The sequence below is a fragment of the Rhipicephalus microplus genome, unplaced genomic scaffold (genome assembly GCF_043290135.1).
Source record: "Rhipicephalus microplus isolate Deutch F79 unplaced genomic scaffold, USDA_Rmic scaffold_13, whole genome shotgun sequence".
In the NCBI taxonomy this organism is placed as follows: Eukaryota; Metazoa; Arthropoda; class Arachnida; order Ixodida; family Ixodidae; genus Rhipicephalus; species Rhipicephalus microplus.
In genome coordinates this window covers 23,223,374-23,242,271 of record NW_027464586.1, presented here as the reverse complement: position 1 = coordinate 23,242,271, position 18,898 = coordinate 23,223,374, and the positions used below count along the sequence as shown (strand labels likewise).

General features: G+C 46.7%; 1 protein-coding gene across 2 annotated transcripts in view; it reads right to left on the bottom strand.

Moving 5' to 3' along the window:
• Positions 1-771: 771 nt before the first annotated feature.
• The window catches only part of LOC119162992 (carboxypeptidase M-like), a 1,476,599-nt gene continuing 1,458,472 nt past the window's right edge, over positions 772-18,898 (bottom strand). For both annotated transcript variants that reach the window (XM_075882656.1, XM_075882657.1), the window contains one exon: positions 772-978. In XM_075882656.1, coding sequence (XP_075738771.1) covers positions 871-978 — 108 coding nt within the window. In that variant the 3' untranslated portion in view covers positions 772-870. The remainder of the gene's footprint in view (positions 979-18,898) is intronic.

Below are 18,898 nucleotides of genomic sequence, written 5' to 3'. Positions count from 1 at the left end.
TCAGTGGAAAAACCAACGCCGCAGCGTTGTTTCTGTGAGCATTCGTTGTTTTTGTTTCGGTAACCATTGAAGTACGCCGGTAACACTGGCCAAAAGTTGAAATACTCTTGCAGGAAAAAGATGGTCGCTTGTAAGGGCACAAAAGACATGACGAGGGTGAACTATTTTTTATTTTATTGTGCACTCCTCCTTGTCATCTCTGTTCTTGTGTAGTTTGCGCTATCATCTTTTCCTTGCAAGTACGAACCAACTCGCTTAACAGCAAGTCCCCCCCCCCCCCCCCCATCATGACATAGGATAGCCAGTGTGACATAGGATTATTATCGATTGATTAGTTGGTTTTAACCTCCCAAACCACCATATGACTATGAGAGACGTCGCAGTGGAGGGCTCCAGAAATTTCGACCACCTGGGGACTTTTAACGTGCGTCCAAATGTGACATGTGACATAGGAAAGAGAAAAGGGAGAAAAATATGCACTTAACTCCAAGCACAGCTACGGCAGATACAAAGAGGACAATAGGGCGCGGCCAGACGCTGGCCGCAATACTCTTAAAAGCTCAGTTGAGACCGCATACTAGGCGGCATTATACTTAATTGCATTATTCATGCTCTGAGCTTAGCATAAGATAAGCCACACATGCTAATAGGGAATGTAATCGGAAGCTTCCCGAGGCATAGCGCAGCAACTTCGTTTCGTGCTGGAGCGACTAGGGCTGAATTTTGCTGTTCAAATAAGAGTTTGAACGCAGAGAGCATGACTCGACCAAAACGGTAGAACAGGGCAGCGTTTATTAGCGCTCAAAATTAAGCATGTAGCGGTTTGATAATCTTCTGTCTTCGGTTATCGTAACGTGAATCAGTGTATTTTTAACCCTCGTATTTGTAGCCAGTGTAGAGCTTAACCTCCAGCGTAGTGATGTGGCCGCGATTCACATGAAAATCCACGGCAGCGGGGAGGTATCCGTCCGCACTCACCTGTTGGCAGAAAGCAATAAAAAACATGAATCGTTCATTTGAACATCGCAATCAGCATGTAGATCAAACTGCATCTATACATGCCTGCGCTATTCTAGTAAATCGTAGTCGCTATCGTGTGTTTCTAACCGTTTCTATCTTGTTCATGTACACGTAAGCATCATGGTCTGGATTTCAGATTTTTTTATTGATAGGAATACAAGAATGTGACATGTGTTTAGTATACAAAAGGAGGTCCCAAAGCCTAAGACCCTATCGGCCTCCTCGCGCTGTTGAGGGCAAAAAGTGGTAAAACAGTGTTAAAGGCAACATAACCAATAATCAAATTATAAACTAAGCATAATTGCAGCAGAACATTGAAATATATATATATATATAAATATATATATATACGGTACAAAAAGAGGTCGACAAACGTGCGAAAAAACACTAGTTTTACTAACGTTTCGGAAGGTAGGCCTGCCTTCGTCTGAGTGAATCAGACATATATATATATAAATATATATATATATATATATATATATATATATATATATATATATATATATATATATATATATATATATATATATATATATATATATATATATATATATATATATATACTGACGAAGGCTGGCCCACCAGCCGAAACGTATGTGATTAATAAAAGTGTTTCCTCGTTAGTCGTGCCTTTTCGCTTCTGTTGTTACTACGGAGCCAGTGCGCTTCCTTCCTCGCAACGTCTATATATATATATATATATATATATATATATATATATATATATATATAGTAAAGGAAAACAACTATAAAATAAAACCAAACGAAACGATGAATGATGTGAAAAGTATAACGGAAAAAGAATACAAAAAAGCTGTAATTCATAACATGTGGACATTCAAACAAGGCAGAGCTATGTTAAGGAACAGTGAAACTAAGCATGCATTATGTGTGATTTTAGTTTTATATTATATTGATGCAAGCTTCTTGCAATTTTAACAACAGCTGGTAGTGTGTTCCAAAATGATATAGATGAAAATTCAGCAGTTAGTTTACCCTAATGAGTACGTACCTTAGGCAAAACAGCGTTATTGTTATGTGCAAATCCAGTATTTCTATGGGCAACAAGGTCGGAAGATGAGAAGCAAATTGGAGGAAGTGCCTTGGTTTTGTATTTATATAATGTGATACCTAAGATGAATTGAGGAGCTCTGAAATTTTCAAGATGTTGTTATCATAATGTTGTGATCATCTACAGTTAGAAAAACGTGACATGTTAGTAATGATTCTTATGAATTGGTTCTGCAGTACTTGAAGGGAAGCCAAATGAGTGTTATAGGTGTTACACCAGCACATTATGTCATAATTATTCTGAGAATGAACGAATGAATAGTAGAGTGACAGTAATGTGGCACGTGTGAAGTATGGACGAGTTTTAATTAGAGGGCGGATGTCGTACGCTATTTTGTTGTTGAAGTGCGAAATATGATCTATGTATTTCAAGTTAGAGTCAAGAGGAATTCTGAGAAAGGAAGAGCAGGGACTTGGAAAAATAGAGTGCGACCCAAAAGTCAAAGAAGGAAAGGATGCTGAATATTTTGATGCGATGAAAATACTACAAGTGTAGTCTTGGTTGCGTTAATAGTTTACAAGTTAGCACTGCACCAACTTGAAATATTTTTCAAGTCAGTGCTCAGCTTGTCGACGAGAAGTGAGATGCTTTTGTCAGAAGTAAATATGGTAGTGTCATCAGCGTACAAAATGGAATTATTGAAGGTCAGACAGTTAGGCAGATCATTTAAATAAATTAAAAACAGAAGCGGTCCTAAAATGAATTCTTGAGGGACAACAATAATAGTATATAATTCCTTAGAATATACATTAGAAATTGACACAAGTTGGTTGCGGTTATGTAGGTAGCTTTTTAGTAATGCTAAAACAGGTCTACATACACCGATCGCTTCAACTTTAGTACAGAGAATAATGTGATTTAAACAGTGAAATGCTTCTTTTAGATTGATGAATACTTATCCTACAAAAAAACCTTCGTCCATTATTTTAAGTTGATCGTTTTGATGAATGAGTGCCAGATCAGTAGAGAAACGATTGCGAAAGCTGGACTGACAAGGGTATTGATTGATTTGTGGGGTTTAACGTCCCAAAACCACCATATGATTATGAGAGACGCCGTAGTGGAGGGCTCCGGAAATTTCGACCACCTGGGGTTCTTTAACGTGCACCCAAATCTGAGCACACGGGCCTACAACATTTCCGCCTCCATCGGAAATGCAGCCGCCGCAGCCGGGATTCGAACCCGCGACCTGCGGGTCAGCAGCCGAGTACCTTAGCCACTAGACCACCGCGGCGGGGCACTGACAAGGGTAGGAAACATTGAATTTATCAAGGTAATTAGATAGGCGTATTTCAATCACTTCTTAAGAACTTTACCAAAAAAGGGCAGAATGCAAAGTGGTCAGTAATTAATAATCAATGTGCTATCACCTTTTTTTATGAACTGGGATAACTTTACCGCATTTAGGCTCTTTAGGAAGTACGCCTGTCTTAAATATAAAATTCGTAAAAAACACAATATATCAGTAATTAGAGGCGAAATGAGTTTTATATGAGCAGGTAGGACTTCATGGATTCCTGCAGCAATGGATTTGAGGTGTTTTATGACATTATGTATTTCTTCATGAGTGGTGGGAAAAGGAAAAAAAGACGAGTGTGAGAGGCGTTTAAGTGTTGTGACTTGTGTGGGACAAGGTGCATCAGCGTTAAAATGCAGGAACAGAAAGCGTCAGCTATGTTAATAGGCGAGTTAAGTTCAGTGTTGTCGATTACAATTCTGGATACTTGGTGTCGAGAATTTCTGTTTAGAAAGCAGTTGACAATATCCCATGTTTGTTTAGCGTTATTACATGCTTGCGATATTTTCTCTTTTAGAACATAACGTTTTGCAGAATTTAAATGTTGATTTACAGTGTTAGTTAGTTTTTTATAGCGGGCAAGTAACTTAGTATTAAACAGCTGACTTTTCGTTTTTTTTGCCGGGTTGCTGTTGGGTATGCGGCGACCACTGCGCACAAACCTGTGCAGCCTCCGTCTCGTCAGTGCGTTAGCCCGGCGTGACACAGCCATTTGCTTCAATACGCTTCCGATAAGAGTCAGCTTCCCCGCACTTTCACTTGAGGCTTACGTCACCACTGGCGACTATAAAAGCCAAGCTGACAAGCTTGATTTGATGGTTGTATCTGTAACCTTTCGGGCGCAGGATCGGCGTGCTTGCCCTCGTGCTGCTACCACGTTAATAAACAGTCACTATATTTTATGCTCGGATGCGTCCTTCCATCGACACGGCATCCCACAGGTATATTCGAAGACGAGCCAGTACTCAATAAAGAAGCCATCAAATATCCTAATGCCGAATTTGTAGCCAATCGGATGTAAAGAGGCTATGAAAAGAGTTTTTAATATTGAACAATGAATAGTAACGTTTTCAATCGACAATAAAAGAGGAAAATTGATGAACGCTGGAGCTTCTCCTTCTAGAGTATACAAAGCGTAATCGGGTTCTTTGATATCGGGTCCCGTAATCGGATCCCTTATATATTTGTAGCTTCTATTCACTTCTCGGTGCTTGCTTCAACTGAGGTGCAAGCGAAGAAACACATGCGTGCGTAACAGTGACCGTTTCAAACTATCCTGGGATTTCTAATGCAATAAGTACAGTTGTCGAGGGCCCACATAATTGTTCTCTTCGCGAATCAGCGAAGGGCCCACTATGCGCCCCCGTAAGGCAACATGCGAACTCTACGGAGCTATGGACTTTGTTTATTCTTTTTGCATTGATTATAATAATGCACGTCTCATTTCTTTCAAACTGGTGAACTTTTAAAACGCCATATTGTCACGCCATTCAGACGTATTGACACCTGACCAGACGCGATGCGTCTGCCACGCAATATTTCATGCCTTAGAAGAACTCCTACCACTATACGATATTCATATAACGTTTCCTTAATGTTTCGAACTACTTTCAACCAATAGCGTTCATTTGTAAAATCATCGCTGCACTCGGAAGATGATTTAACTTTCAGAATTTTATGCGAAATTCTCAAAAAGAGACAGATGAAAATTCAATTGAAGTGCTTCTGCCAATTTCTACATGCCGTTTGCAATACACCCAGGATAACACATGTCAGAAGGGGTTAACGAAATGCCAGCAACGACAACGCCCAAAAGTCTGTTTTTCAGATTACACACGAATACACTTCACACCCCCAATAAAAACATTGCTTCGATGCCAGAAACGAGAGATTATTTAACAAGCCTTTCTGAACTGCTGGGATGCGGCATTTTATTGGGATGTGCTGTGTCACAATCTGTTTCTTATTTATGCATTGACAAATGTACCTCACAGGCTACATGTAGGAGTATCATGGGAAGAATACTACGCAATATTATTTAGCAACAACGCACAACGAATCAGAATAATTCAAGAATGGGGTATTATGCCATGTTAAAATATAAGAGACAACATACGCGAAATATTGCGATAATGAGGCACTTGATATGTGTTATGCGTATTTGAATGGGTCAACTGGTCATCACCGCAAATGTATAACTACGATTTACAAGCATCTATACCTAGCAAATACAGTCATAAATACTTCGTAAATTAAAACGCCGTAATTTTAAATGCCCATAAATATGAGTACCCGGAACAATCAAAATTAGATCATTCTATTAAACGGCGGCTCCTGTTAGCGTAGATGCGTTAAAGGCTTGGGTGCGGCTGGAAAGGCATGCCGAACTGCTTGTTTTGATGTCTGCGATATGACCGCTGCGTTCGTGTTCTGTCTTCTTACGCCGTCTTAAACATCAACCAAGCCACTGTTAAGTGATTTGAGATGCGACTCATGTGTTTCTCTATAGAAACTTGTGTCATGTATTCGGAAAAAAGCCTAGTGGACACATTGGTTGTTGTGGGGCTCCATGGATAGTGGTAGACGTGAGTGCAAGTACGCCACGCAGATATGCATGTAAAACGTTCGCGAGGAAGCCTCATTACCATTGCTGTGCAAACGAGGAGCTAGCCGAATTCCCCATACTATTTCTTGTAATCGAAGTGCTTAAGGATAATCAGAAAGGGTCTAGACTTTACAGGGTGGAATCAAGTTTTAGCTGATCTATACGCTTTGTCAAAGAAGGCTCCCTGTGTGCCGCCATAAGCCCCTATAGAACATGCGTCACCCCTTGAAAATGCAGGGTCGAAGATTTAACGTCAAATTTTGTACTCCCACGCAACAGTGCTGAAAGGAGGGGATCCTGCTCTCTATTGAAGAGGTCTCTATTAGGACGATCGAGACCATGGACTACTTCGAACGAATACGATTTATTAGAAGAAGCGAAGTAGCACGCGCTCGCTCCAGGCAGCAGTCTTCTTTCTTCTTCTTCCGGCGTTTTATGATGATATTTTATAGTATATACGTATATGCATGCATCTTAAACTTTGTTTACTGTTCCACCAGGCAATAAAGAAAAAAATTAACCCGGTTATGTGCTATAAACACTTGCACGTTATGCAGAAGGCCTAGGCTCATTTTCATGCCACGGCACTCAAACCGAAATTATCTATTTTTATTTCATTTGCATCTTCCTCGTTCCATCTCTCACGAACAACACTACTTTTTCACCAATAAACAACAATGCCAAAACCGACAACTCAATTTCTGCGAAACGACCTCCATAACGCCGTCACATGAAAACAAATATAAGAACGCTTTTCCTCATTTTGCAAGATCATCAGGGCATAAGCAACTCACAAATAAGCAAATCAGAAACACCGCGTGCCTGCATATAGTCTATGATGAATACACAGAAATGAACAGTAGAGACAGTAAGATTGGGATATTTTAGTTGACCAGTAATCGGGAGCATTATTCGTAGAAGTAGGTCATGCTTGTCGAGGACCAAAAATGATGGGAAGTTAACATAATGCCAGTCCATTTTCAAACAGCGATGTTTGGCTGAAGATGACCAGTCGAAATTCGTTTTTTGCGATTATTTGTTTTTGTTAATTTCACGCTGTGCATCAGCACCATAAACCGGCTTAGCATCGATTGCGGGCAGTGAGCGCAGATTTCTATCCAAGCATTTGCTAACATTAGCACAACTTTATCAACATATTTTTTAAGGCAAACTTGAATTTGAACTTTATTATGCAAGCTATAACTATCCAATTCATAATTTCAGAGCGAGAGCTGTATATGGCTAGGAGAAACGAAAAAACTGTCCGACAGCGGTATCACAAGCGGTATCCATTGGCTGTTATATCAGTTACATCGTTCTCAGCATCCTATCTAAGTACGCACGCCAATTTCTGCGTTTCGAGTGACGTCGTCCTTCTCCTAAAACCTTCCGCATGGTTATATAGTGACTACGGAGGAAAGGAAAAAGTCCCAGCTTTGCCACAAGGCGAAGTAATGAGCGCGGTAGCAACAAACTGGAAGGTCATCCAAAGCATGGCCAGCAAATGGAAACGTGCCCCACGTTGCTCACGCACAAATGACGCACGAAAAGTACACTCAGGTACAAAAGAACGCGAATAATCTGGTCAGTTGTTACTTCGCTGTGTCTGAAAAGCCCGCTTTTTTTTGTAAACGGAGACTGTGCAACAGTTGCAGTGACCTTTCTGCACCCGGTAACTGCAACAGAATCATTATGGTCAAAGCCGAGAGCTCGCCAAGACGTACGATCCTCCACACAGCAAGATAAAAGCGCGTGAGTGAGCGTTGACCTGAACTATCCCCGGGACAAAGTGCGCGTGGGAGATGAGAGCGCGCTCTGGCGTGTCGTGACGATGTGGCTATGCGCGCTCATTGCGCCATCTTGCTGGTAATGCTGAAAACATGATAGTACCCCCCCCCCCCCCCGACATGGCAGTCACCAGATCAGCGATAAGCGGTATATATAAATGGCTTGTCGTTTGAATGTTGAAGGAAGTGCTCTTCAGTGGCTCGTGGTAAACGCCTCGCACTTACGATACAGACGTTCAAAGTTTGATTCCGCGCGCCGGAGTCTTTTTCAGGATTATTTTTCTTTGTTGTGTTTTCATATGTATACGTATACATATACGGTGAGTGACGGCTACGGCGACGCCGGCGGCAAAATCTAGCCAGAAGTGTCTATATAATTGATATCGTATTAAGAAGACACTAATTTCTGTCTGCCTGTTGGCGAAACCGCTAAGTGCCCTCTCGCCTTGTAAGGGTGGTGTAGTGGGGATAAATGACGAAAGACAGTTCAGCAGCAGGTCGTCATAGTCCCAAAAATGTAGATGGGGGGGCAGAAGGACTGTTGTGCAGGGCTCACAAGGCTTCGAGACTGGCTCCATCCGCAAACTTCAAGAAAGCTCGCAGGGCTGGTGACTGGTACCTGCACGGGAAGAGGAAGTCATCAACTATAGAGTGGGGTAATGCCAGTTTGTAGTAGGACCTTTTATTGGTGTTCTGCGGGCCATCTAGAACTCGGAAGAAACACAGAATGTGTTCCAGCATCTCAGGGGAGCTGCATCTGCTGCAATTTCGTGAGGAACAGCAGTCCTTACTGTACTTGCGTGCAGCAGGTCACGCGCTTTCGGTTCGAAGCCACAGCACTAGCTTGAGATCGCGCCAGTAGAAACCGGTCTCTTTTAGTGGCCTAGGGGGGGGGGGGTTTCCACTCTTCACCCGTTGGTCCGGGCGGGTTGCCTTCAACAGGGGCAGCAGCCGTTGACGAGATAAGTCAGGGACCGCTACAGCAGTTGTCACTGGAGTGTCGATGCGGTGCCCGTCCTTGGCAGTGCCATCTGCTTTATTGCCGGCTATTCTGACGTGGGAAGGAAGCCAGTGCAATGACAGTCTGATGCCACAATCCTTGAGAACCTGGAAATTGGCGAGGAGCAGGATCACCGCGACGCCGGCCCGATCGGCCTGCAGCAGGGCCTCTAGAGCAGGCCGGGAGCCCGTGATGATGGCCACTGGTGGTGTAGGGAGGCTGGCGTTAAGGTGGTCTGCTGCAATGATGGAGTCCAGCCAGTTCAGCTGCTCTAGAGCTCACCAGGAACGGTATAGTCTGCACTGAAGCCTTACCGCCAACTCAGGATACATACAGACAGCGTCCGAAGAAGGAGGACTGTTGTAGACGGCGTCATCCACGTATAACATCAGGTGACTGTTCAGCTGCTCGCGAATCTTCTCTACTGTGGCCTGCTGGAGTCGACGGATGGGGGTACATCACTTCGTCAACTTCTCCAGCCGCAGGTGTATGTCGGCTGACGACGAGGAGGTGGAAGCTGGACAGGAGGGAAAGCTGCTGGACTAGTTCATGGTATAGCACACAACTGCTCCCTATGTGAGAGGTCGGCTGGTCCTTGAAGCGCCTCATCAGGGCCTGACGTCCTATGGGTCCGGCCCTGATGCATAAGACGGTGCAGCTGGTCAACTTGTATCAGGGCCTGACGCAACAGCAGCAGGGATACGGGCGAGGACCGTTGTTCTATCAGTGTGGCAGCCACTGGAGAGCAGTGTGGGAATCACAGAATCACCCTGATGACCGAGTGGTGCTGTTTTTCCAGCTGTTCTCTCTGGTGCCATGAGAGCTGAACTATGGGCAGCTCATACTGGATGAGAGCTGTGGCAGTGCCGTGATACAGTTGTAGAGCCAGCCTTCGAGGGCAGCCCCTTCCACGCAGCAGGAGTTTGCTGACAATGAACTGAACCCGCGCCGCCTTGGTGACAGCCGCCTTGACAGCAAGGATCCAAGTCAGACAGTGGTCAATCCGGAGCCCCAGGTAGCCCACCTCCTTGCTCCATCGAAAGGATCGGCCGTTGAGGATCAGCTTCTGTACGTCTCCCCTGGCAGCTGCTTTCGGGTGGGTTATCAGGGCCGCAGTCTTTGTGGAGGACGCCTGAAGCCCGATGCTCCTGAAGAAAGATACCACCGCGTTTAGGGAATGTTGGAGGGACCACCGGATGGCTGTTAGGTGGTGTCTCGGCCCGCATGCTCACAGAGCTAAGTCATCGGCATACAAGAAGCACTGGGTGGTATGCGTGCTGTCTACCAGAATGGTGGCTGGACGGGCCACCTGGACCAGGTTGAAGAGCAGCGCAATGAAGACAGACCCTTGAGGCACTCTAGTCATCCTGCTCCTGCGGCTGCTGGTTGGCCGGCCAACCCGAAGGGTCCTCCCTGTGAAGAATCCGGAGATGGAGTGTTGAAGGCAGCCCTACACACCTATGACATCCACAGTATTCTCAATTGCCACATGTAACAGGCCATCGAACGTGCTCTAGACATCGAGCAGAACAAGAAGGGCCACCTCTCTTCTGCTTCTGGTGCCCGTCATAGAGCTGACGTTTGTGATGAAATTCGCTGCACAGCGGTTGCGACGGGATCTCGTCTGCTGCTTTGGGAGGAAGCCCACAGTACCAGTGATCCAGCTGATGTGCCCCAGGACCACGGCTTCCATGAGCTTGCATGCACACGAGGTCAGAGAGACAGAGAGATAGAAGCTGATGGTAGATGTCGCTCATCCGGGCTTCAATACAGGCACCACCACCGGTGTTATTCAGGCCTCCAGTAGCTTGCCACTGTACCATACATCATTCAGGACCTCCAAAAGTCTCTGCCGTGCGTGATCGTCCCGGCCCCGCAGCATCTGATAGTTGATGCCGTCGATTTCCGGGGCACTGCGGCGCTTGGTTCGTGGCAAGGCAGCGTTGAGATCGTGTGCCAGGAGCGAAATATGGTTGGGCCACAGAACCTTACTCGTGCGGATCTGACCACCTGTCGATTGTCATTTCTCCTGTGGATGGAAGGGTCCCAAGGACACGGCGGCACGCGGTCGTGAATTGGTGGCTATACCGGCCACATTCGGACATCACCACGGAGCACCTGAGAACCCTATAGGCTATGGCAAAGGTAGCCGCCACTGCCACCTCAGCTCCAGCGAACCAGCCAGCACCGATCCCCCCCCCCCCCTGAACCTGTAGACTGCCAGACGCCGAGTTGAGCAAGCCTACTTGCATCGGGCTGCCAGACTCCTCTCAACCGTTTGAACGCTGCCTGCAGATGGCATGCCAATCAGCGGTGGGGACACGGATGAATGAGCATCTGCCAAACTGTCAGCAGAGACAAAGGATGCTCCAAGGTGTGGCCGCTCCTCAGATCACTACTGGTAGGACCATCAGCAGTGCATTCAGTGCTCTTTCTGGCCATCGCCCTCAACATCCCGGAGAACACATTGGCTGGCCAATCTGCGGATCGGTTCGCAAAAACAGTGGTGGTGCAGCCAGCAGAATTTACCAACCAGCGGGTCCTCAGCCTACTGCAGGATCACCATCCAGTCTAGACTGCAGACCAGATGTAGGCCCTCTGCCACGCACCGATCACATGGGCATGCCGAGGACATATCTAGAAGAGAGCCGACAGTGGAAATGTAAGAGAGCTCCCATTCCCGGGATGATGGAGAAGTCCTGGCACAAAAACAGGTTCGGGAGGCCGAGTGCCGGGAGCCGCTGCGTGTCGATGATCCTGAAGCCTTTCAAACCGCGCTAAATCGTGAACGGGAATGCAAGCGCTAGTGGCGGGCAGATCCTGCAAACCACGGCGCAATGTAAGCTCGCGATCTCAATCACAACAACGCCGCGCCGAATAATGAATGCGCGGTTCTTGAAAGAGAGAAAAAGGCACCTAATTTCTTCATGCCTATAGGTGACACAGTGCTATGCCTACGTCGAACAAGTGGCGTTGCGGAGTCAGCGTGATAATTGCGGGAGCGTGTTCACCGGGGCGAACGCTTGCTTTAGGCGGGAGTTTCTCCAGTGGCACTTCGGCTTAGGCTGTGAAATCTGTGACCGCCTGTGGTTTGAGAAAAACCATTGTGATAACGCATGAAACAAATTTAACCGCTCATTACACCCCTTCTTGGCCATGATAGTGCAAGACAAATTGTGCTGCATGTGAAATTAACACTGCGGTAAACGCTAGCCAAACGTGTGTTTATCCTAGTAAGAAATCTCGAGAAGCCACGTCGGCTTGAACTCGCTCATCAGCACCAGGGCGGCACGTTTCAGCCTTCGCACGTTCACCATTTGCACGAAGTGTTAGAGTGGTAGTTTTTATTTATTTGTTTTTTGCAAAGTAAGGCTGCGTAATGGAAAAAAGTTTAGATATTGTATCGTATCACCGGCCTCCTGGATCGTCGCATGAACAGTTTTTTTATTTGTCTGTCATTTTGATAAACTTGACAATGATAATATCACAATAGGTGATTTTAATCTTAAAGATATTGTTAAGTGGAAAATAACAGTAGTCAGTCCGCAGCCGCAACGCAACTCACCGACAACGTCCACTTCTTTGCTTTCAGTTTGAGGCACCTTTCTTGGGTTTGTCCCACTATGCCCGGTTTCAGTCAGCCGAAATCACGTAACACAACCCCCGGTGGCAAAAGTGCCGACCCGGCGAGCTTACGGGGCCACAGCAGGAGCAGTGAGGTAACACTTGAGCCTTGACACGTGGACGATGTCCCGGGACAGCAGAGCAGAAGAGGTTGATGGATTATCAGGGACAATTTCATCAGTAGTGTCGGTAACTCGTCTAAGCACGCGGTATGGCCCGTGAAATGAGAAAGAAGCTTCTCTGAGAGGCCTGTATGTCACGTAGGGGTCCAAAGAAGAACAAGGGAACCTGTCGGAAAGTGTTCGTCGCGATGCCGCTCGTCATAACGATGCTTCTGCGAGCCTTGGGACGCCATTAATCTGCTGTGGGCAAGCTGACGAGCATGGTCAGCTCGGATAATAGCGTCGCGTGAATATTCAGAAGTAGACTATGAAGTGGCTGGCAGGAAGGTATCCAATGGCAATGTTGATTCGCGTCCAAACAGAAGGTAAAATGGCGAGTACCCAGCAGTGTCATTCCGGGAGGAATAGTATGCGAACGTCACGTAGAGTAGCGCAAGGTCCCAATCACGATGGTCGGCCGAGACGTATTTCGAAAGCATGTCTGTCAGGGTGCGGTTTAAACGTTTTGTAAGGCCGTTTGTCTGGGGATGGTACGATGTCGTGAGCTTATGTTGGGTAGAGCAGGAACGCAGGATATCGTCAACCACTTTCGAAAGGAACGTACGGCCTCTGTCTGACAGCAGTTGACGAGGAGCTCCATGCACTAAACTGAGATCGCGTAGTAGAAAATCAGTGACGTCTGTAGCGCAGCTTGTTGGCACGGCTCGCGTAACTACATAGCGTGTCGCGTAATCTGTAGCAACCACGACCCACTTTTTTTCCTGAAGCAGATGTTGGAAAGGGACCTAGAAGAACCAAACCAACACGGAAGAATGGCTCCGATGGGATGCCGATGGTCTGAAGATACCCGGAAGGGAGTCCCGACGGCTTTTTGCGACGCTGGCAAATTTCGCAAGAGTTGACATAACGACGAACAGAGCGTGAAAGGCCAGGCCCAGAGAAGCGGTGGCGCACATGGTCGTATGTGCGAGAGACACCAAGGTGAGCCGCGGTTGGCGCGTCATGGAGCTCGCGTAGGACTGTGGAGCGCAGGTGCTTTGGTATGACCAGAAGTAGGTCGTGACCATTGGGCGATAAATTACGCCGATATAAGGGGTGGTCCTTTAAGGTAAACATGCGAACAGAAGCGTCTTGTGGAGAAGATTTGAGCTGTTGTTTTAGGCGGCTGATATACGGATCACGACGCTGCTCGTCCCCGAGGTGAAGCAGCTGGGAGATTGAAAGGACTCAACTCACAAAATCAGTGCTCGTAGGATCGCAGTCAGCGACAGGGTAGCGTGACAGACAATACACATCTTTGTGCAGTTTTCCCGAGTTATACTCTACGGCGTAAGAATACTCTTGGAGGCGGAGTGTCCAGTGGGTGAGATGACCTGTGGGATCTTTGAGAGAGGCGAGCCAGCAAAGAGCGTGGTGATCGGTGAGAACTATAGATGGTCGGCCGTATAAGTAAGGGCGAAATTTCAAAACTGCCCAGACCAGCGCTAGGCATTCGCGCTCTGTGACGGAATAATTACGATCCAAGGGGGACAGAAGCCTGCTGGCAAAAGCTATCACGCTATGCTGTCTACGTTGTCGCTGAGCCAACACAGCACCTATTTCGTAACCTCTGCCATCAGCGCGGACTTCGGTCGGCGCCGTAGGGTCGAAGTGAGCCAGAACAAGAGACGAAGTGAGCAAAGTGGTCAGGTCGGAGAATGCTGCTGCTTGCGAGGGACCCCAGGTAAACGTCTCATCTGGTTTGAGTAAATCTGTTAGGGGCCGAGCAATTTCCGCGAAGTTCTTGATGAACCGCCGAAAATAGTAGCAGAGCCCCACAAAGCTGCGAACATCTTTGGTGGTTTTTGACACAGGAAAGTCCTTCACAGCTCAAACTTTTTCTGTTTCAGGCTGTACGCCATAAGCGTCAACAATATGTCGAAGTATTGTAATGCGGCGGCGACCAAACCGGCACTTGGATGAATTCAGCTGAAGGCCGGCGAGACGGAATACATCAAGAATTTTGGACAGTCTCTCAAGGTGGGTTTAAAAAGTGGGAGCAAACACAATCACTTCATCCAGATAACAAAGGCACATAGACCACTAAAATCCGTGAAGCAGGGAGTCCATCATTCGTTCAAAGGTGGCGGGGGCATTGCATAAACCGAAAGGCATGACTTTGAATTGGTAGAGGCCATCGGGTGTTACAAAAGCCATCTTCTCTCGGTCCATGGGGTTCACGGCAATCTGCCAATAACCAGAACGAAGATCGATGGAAGAAAAGTAGACGGCACCATTGAGGCAATCAAGGGCGTCGTCAATTCAGGGCAGAGGGTATGCGTCTTTCTTGGTGATGTTGTTAAGGTGGTGGGTGTCCACACAAAATCGCCACGATCCATCCTTTTTTTGACTAACACCACCGGGGATGCCCAGGGACTGGAGGATGGTTCAATAATGTCCTTCGCCAGCGTCTTGTTTACCTCCTTCTGAATGATGCTTCGCTCAAAAGCAGATACTCTGTGGCGACGGCGGTGAACAGGGTTGGCATCACCTGTGTGTATGCGAAGCTGGACAAAGGACGTCTGCCCTTGAAGTCACTCGTTAAAATCGAAAATATCCTGGTAGGCCTCGAGAAGATGCTGTAGGGCTTCAACTTGCGGAGGCGGAAGATCAGTGGCGATCATGTCTACAATTTGACGGCTGCCCGAATGTGTTGCGAGTGGTGTGCACCGCGTTGAAACAAGGGTGTCTAAGGCAAGTATTTCAGTTTGTGAATCGGGCAATGAACACAGGTGGGCCACAGAAATGCCTTATGGAAGCACATGATTCACGTAGCCGAAATTTACAAGTGGTAGACAAGTTCTGTTACTTGTGATGCTGAGCACCGTGTAGGGCACTGCAACATTGTGCGCAAGGAGTACGTCGGTGAGAGGCGTAGCGTAATAGTCACTATCGAGCACAGCTGGTGAGCACAGAAAATCGATGTACGTCGAAGTTTTGGAGGGCAGGTGAACAAAGTCACTGCATTGTAATCGTCATGTAGGTTGGCACGGAGCGTCACTGATTTGTGGCAGTTCAAGGCGGAGCACATTAGTGGAGCAATAAATCAGAGCAGAATTGTCGGCAAGAAAATCAAGGCCTAGTATGAGGTCCTCAAGACTTGTTGCAAGCACGGTAAAAAGGACGACCACTTAAAGACAGGCTACTGTAAGTTGAGCTGTGCACGTACCTACGACAGGGACTGTTGCGCCATCTGCAACTTGGATGACACTGGTCAAAGGGGGCGTGAGGACCTTCTTCATGCGACGACGAAAATGCGAACTCATAATAGAGACGTAAGCACACGTATCAATCAAAGCTTCAACAGGTGTGCCATCAACATATACTTCAAGGGTGTTCCGGTTCAAATGTAAGGGCAACAGAGGATTTTTGGTAAGGTCGACAGGGCAGCTTCACCTCCAGAAGCTGCGCAGCCTAGTTTTCCGGGGACATGCGGCGGTTAAACGATGGCGAGGGAGAGCGGCGACGCGTATTTGAACAAGAAGGGTGGAATTGAGGCGGTTGTGACGACTGGACAGGGTGGCCGTAGTCCTCAGGGGCAATAAATGCTGTAGACTCAGTGCGGGTCGGATAACAGTGGTTTGGTGGACGGAATGAGTTACTGTAAGCGGGGTACGAGCCAGAAGGCATAGATGGCCACTGGCTGTGACAGTAACGAGCGATGTGTCCCGCGCGGCCACAGCAGAAGCAGATTGGCTCATCATCAGCTGTTCGCCATTCAGACGGGTTTTGGTTCGAATAGAGTACGGAAGGCGACGTCTCATGTCCACAGAAGCTATCGAGGGAGCAGCATTATCCAGGGTGGGTACAGTGGACAGGATACCCAGGTTAGCAAATTCCTGGCGGACAACAGCCTGGATCAAGGAGACAGCTTGCGTTGAGGCGTTGGGCAACGTCGGTTCGGTGGCAGCCGGGTAAGCGGCCTAGAGTTCACGTCGGACGATGCGTGTCACGTCTTCGGTTGTAGACGGATGACAAGGAGTGGCTTCGAAAGACGACGTTGCAGTGGTGTTGGGTAGGCACTGAAACTGGTGCAAAACGCGTTGACTCTTCGCCTGCTCGAGACGGCGGCACTCTTTGATCACGGCGTCGATGGTCGTTACGTTCGTAAATACAAGAAGGTTGAACGCATCGTCAGCGATTCCTTTTAAAACGTGCGAAATAATGTCGGCCTCGGTCATGTTGGGATTGGCCCTTTGGCACAATGCTAAGACGTCTTGAATATAAGTCAAGTAGGGCTCAGTGGACGTCTGAGTACGTACGGCCAATTTCTTTCGGTCATCAAGCTGTTGACCAAACGGGTTGCCAAAGAGGTCGCGAAGCTGTTGTTTAAACATTTCCCAGATTGTGATTTTGTGCTCGTGGGTCTCAAACCAGATGCGAGGGGTCTTGTCAAGATAGAAAATGACATTTTCAAGCATAACGATTGAGTCCCAGCCATATTGCTTGCTGACACGCTCGTACATGCTAAGCCACTTGTCCATATCCGCGTTGTCCTCTCCAGTAAAGGTACCGGGATCACGAGGTTGCGTTAGGGCGACGTACCGGGTTGCTGTCGTTGCCGAGGCAGGTGGTGAAGTCCTATTCTCACCCGGAGCCATGGTATCAGACTTAAGGAGGCGTGCACTGCGTAGCTGTTTTGTCAAAGGTGTACCCAGCACCTTCACCAAAATGTTACGTGGAAAATAACAGTAGTCAGTCCACAGCCGCAACGCAGCTCACCGACAACGTCCACTTCTCAACTCTCAGTCTGAGGCACCTTTCTTGGGAATGTCCCACTATGCCCTGTTTCAGGTAGCCGAAATCACGTATCAATATAAAGTTGTCAAGCAGTGATCTTTCCGCATCTGTCAATGCCTCTATGTATTGTGCGTTTTATTGCGATACCAATTATATAGGCACTCTCGACTAGATTTTGCCGCTGGTGTTGGCATCGCCGTCATTCACCGCATATGCTGCGATAATTATCATCATCATCATCATCAGCATTATCATCATCAACTTCCTGACTACGTTCACTGTAGGACAAAGGCCTCTCCCATATTCCACCAGTTAACTCGGTCTTGTGCTTGCTGCTGCCATTTTATATCCCCAAACTTCGTAATCTCATCTGCCCACCTAACCTTCTGTCTCCCCGTAACCCTCTTGCCTTTTCTTAAAATACAGTTATTTCCCCTAATGACCAGGGATTGTCCTACCTACGCGCTGAATGCCCGGCCCATGTCCATTTCCTCTTCTTGATTTCAACTATTATATGTGTCAATTCAAGCGCTTGAAAAAACAGAAAGGAAGAGAGGACAAGCGCTTTTCGCAAATAAACGATTTATTAGAAAGGGAAGAATATATAAACAGACAATTAAAAAACAACGCATGTGTGTGCAGGCCAAAGGTACACCCGTGACACCTCGAGAACACAGGGTAAAAGAAGAAAGATTATCTCGGAACATCAATCTAGAAAAGCAAACTCTTCATCGTGCAGCAAAACCGAAGGCTGGCTGACGCATTGTTCTCTTTTTTTCTTATGTGAAACGCTTGTGCCAACTCACGAGTTAATTGATTGTTAGATCGAAAAAGCACTTCAATATTCTGAAAAAAAAAATGAATAACAACCGCACTCCCTGCAATGAGCCGCGAGATGTGATGCATCCAAGGATTTGAAAGAAAAATCGTGCTCTCTAAGACGAACATTGACGCATCTTTCCGACTGACCTATGTACACTTTACCACAGCTAAAAGGAGTCATGTAAACAACGCCCATTGTGCAGTTCATGAACTTTTTGCTGTGTTTCATGCGACATTGGGGAAACTCTCTGCGCATGCGCGAACAAATAGACTGCAGTTTGCTTTTGGCTGAGAAAAGCACATCGACTTTATATCTAATAGCGAGTTGCTTAAGTTCATGCGATGTCTTATAAAGGTAAGGAATCACAGCTATCCTTCTACTTTTCTTTACTCTCATCACGACGCCCCGAGTAGTTCCCTTCAAATTTAACTTTCTTAATCATGTTGTTACACACAGACGTGATTACATCATTAGGATACCCTGCGTGTACTAGTTTGTTTACTTGACTATCAAAGCTCATTTTCATTCTGTGTTGGGAGGACTTTTTCAGAGCAAAACCCAAACTCGTAGTAACGATACTTCTCTTCACTAGCTTAGAGTTGCTCAACCTGTAATTGAGTATAGGCTTTATGGATCTAGGACAATAATACCAGCAAACATGCTGAGGTTCGAAGACCAAGTTAAGATATAGAAATTGCAGTTGCTCTAGCCGCGATAATTCAAAAGAAAAGTTTAGTTTCCTGCCTGTTTCTTTAAAAACTTTGAAAGT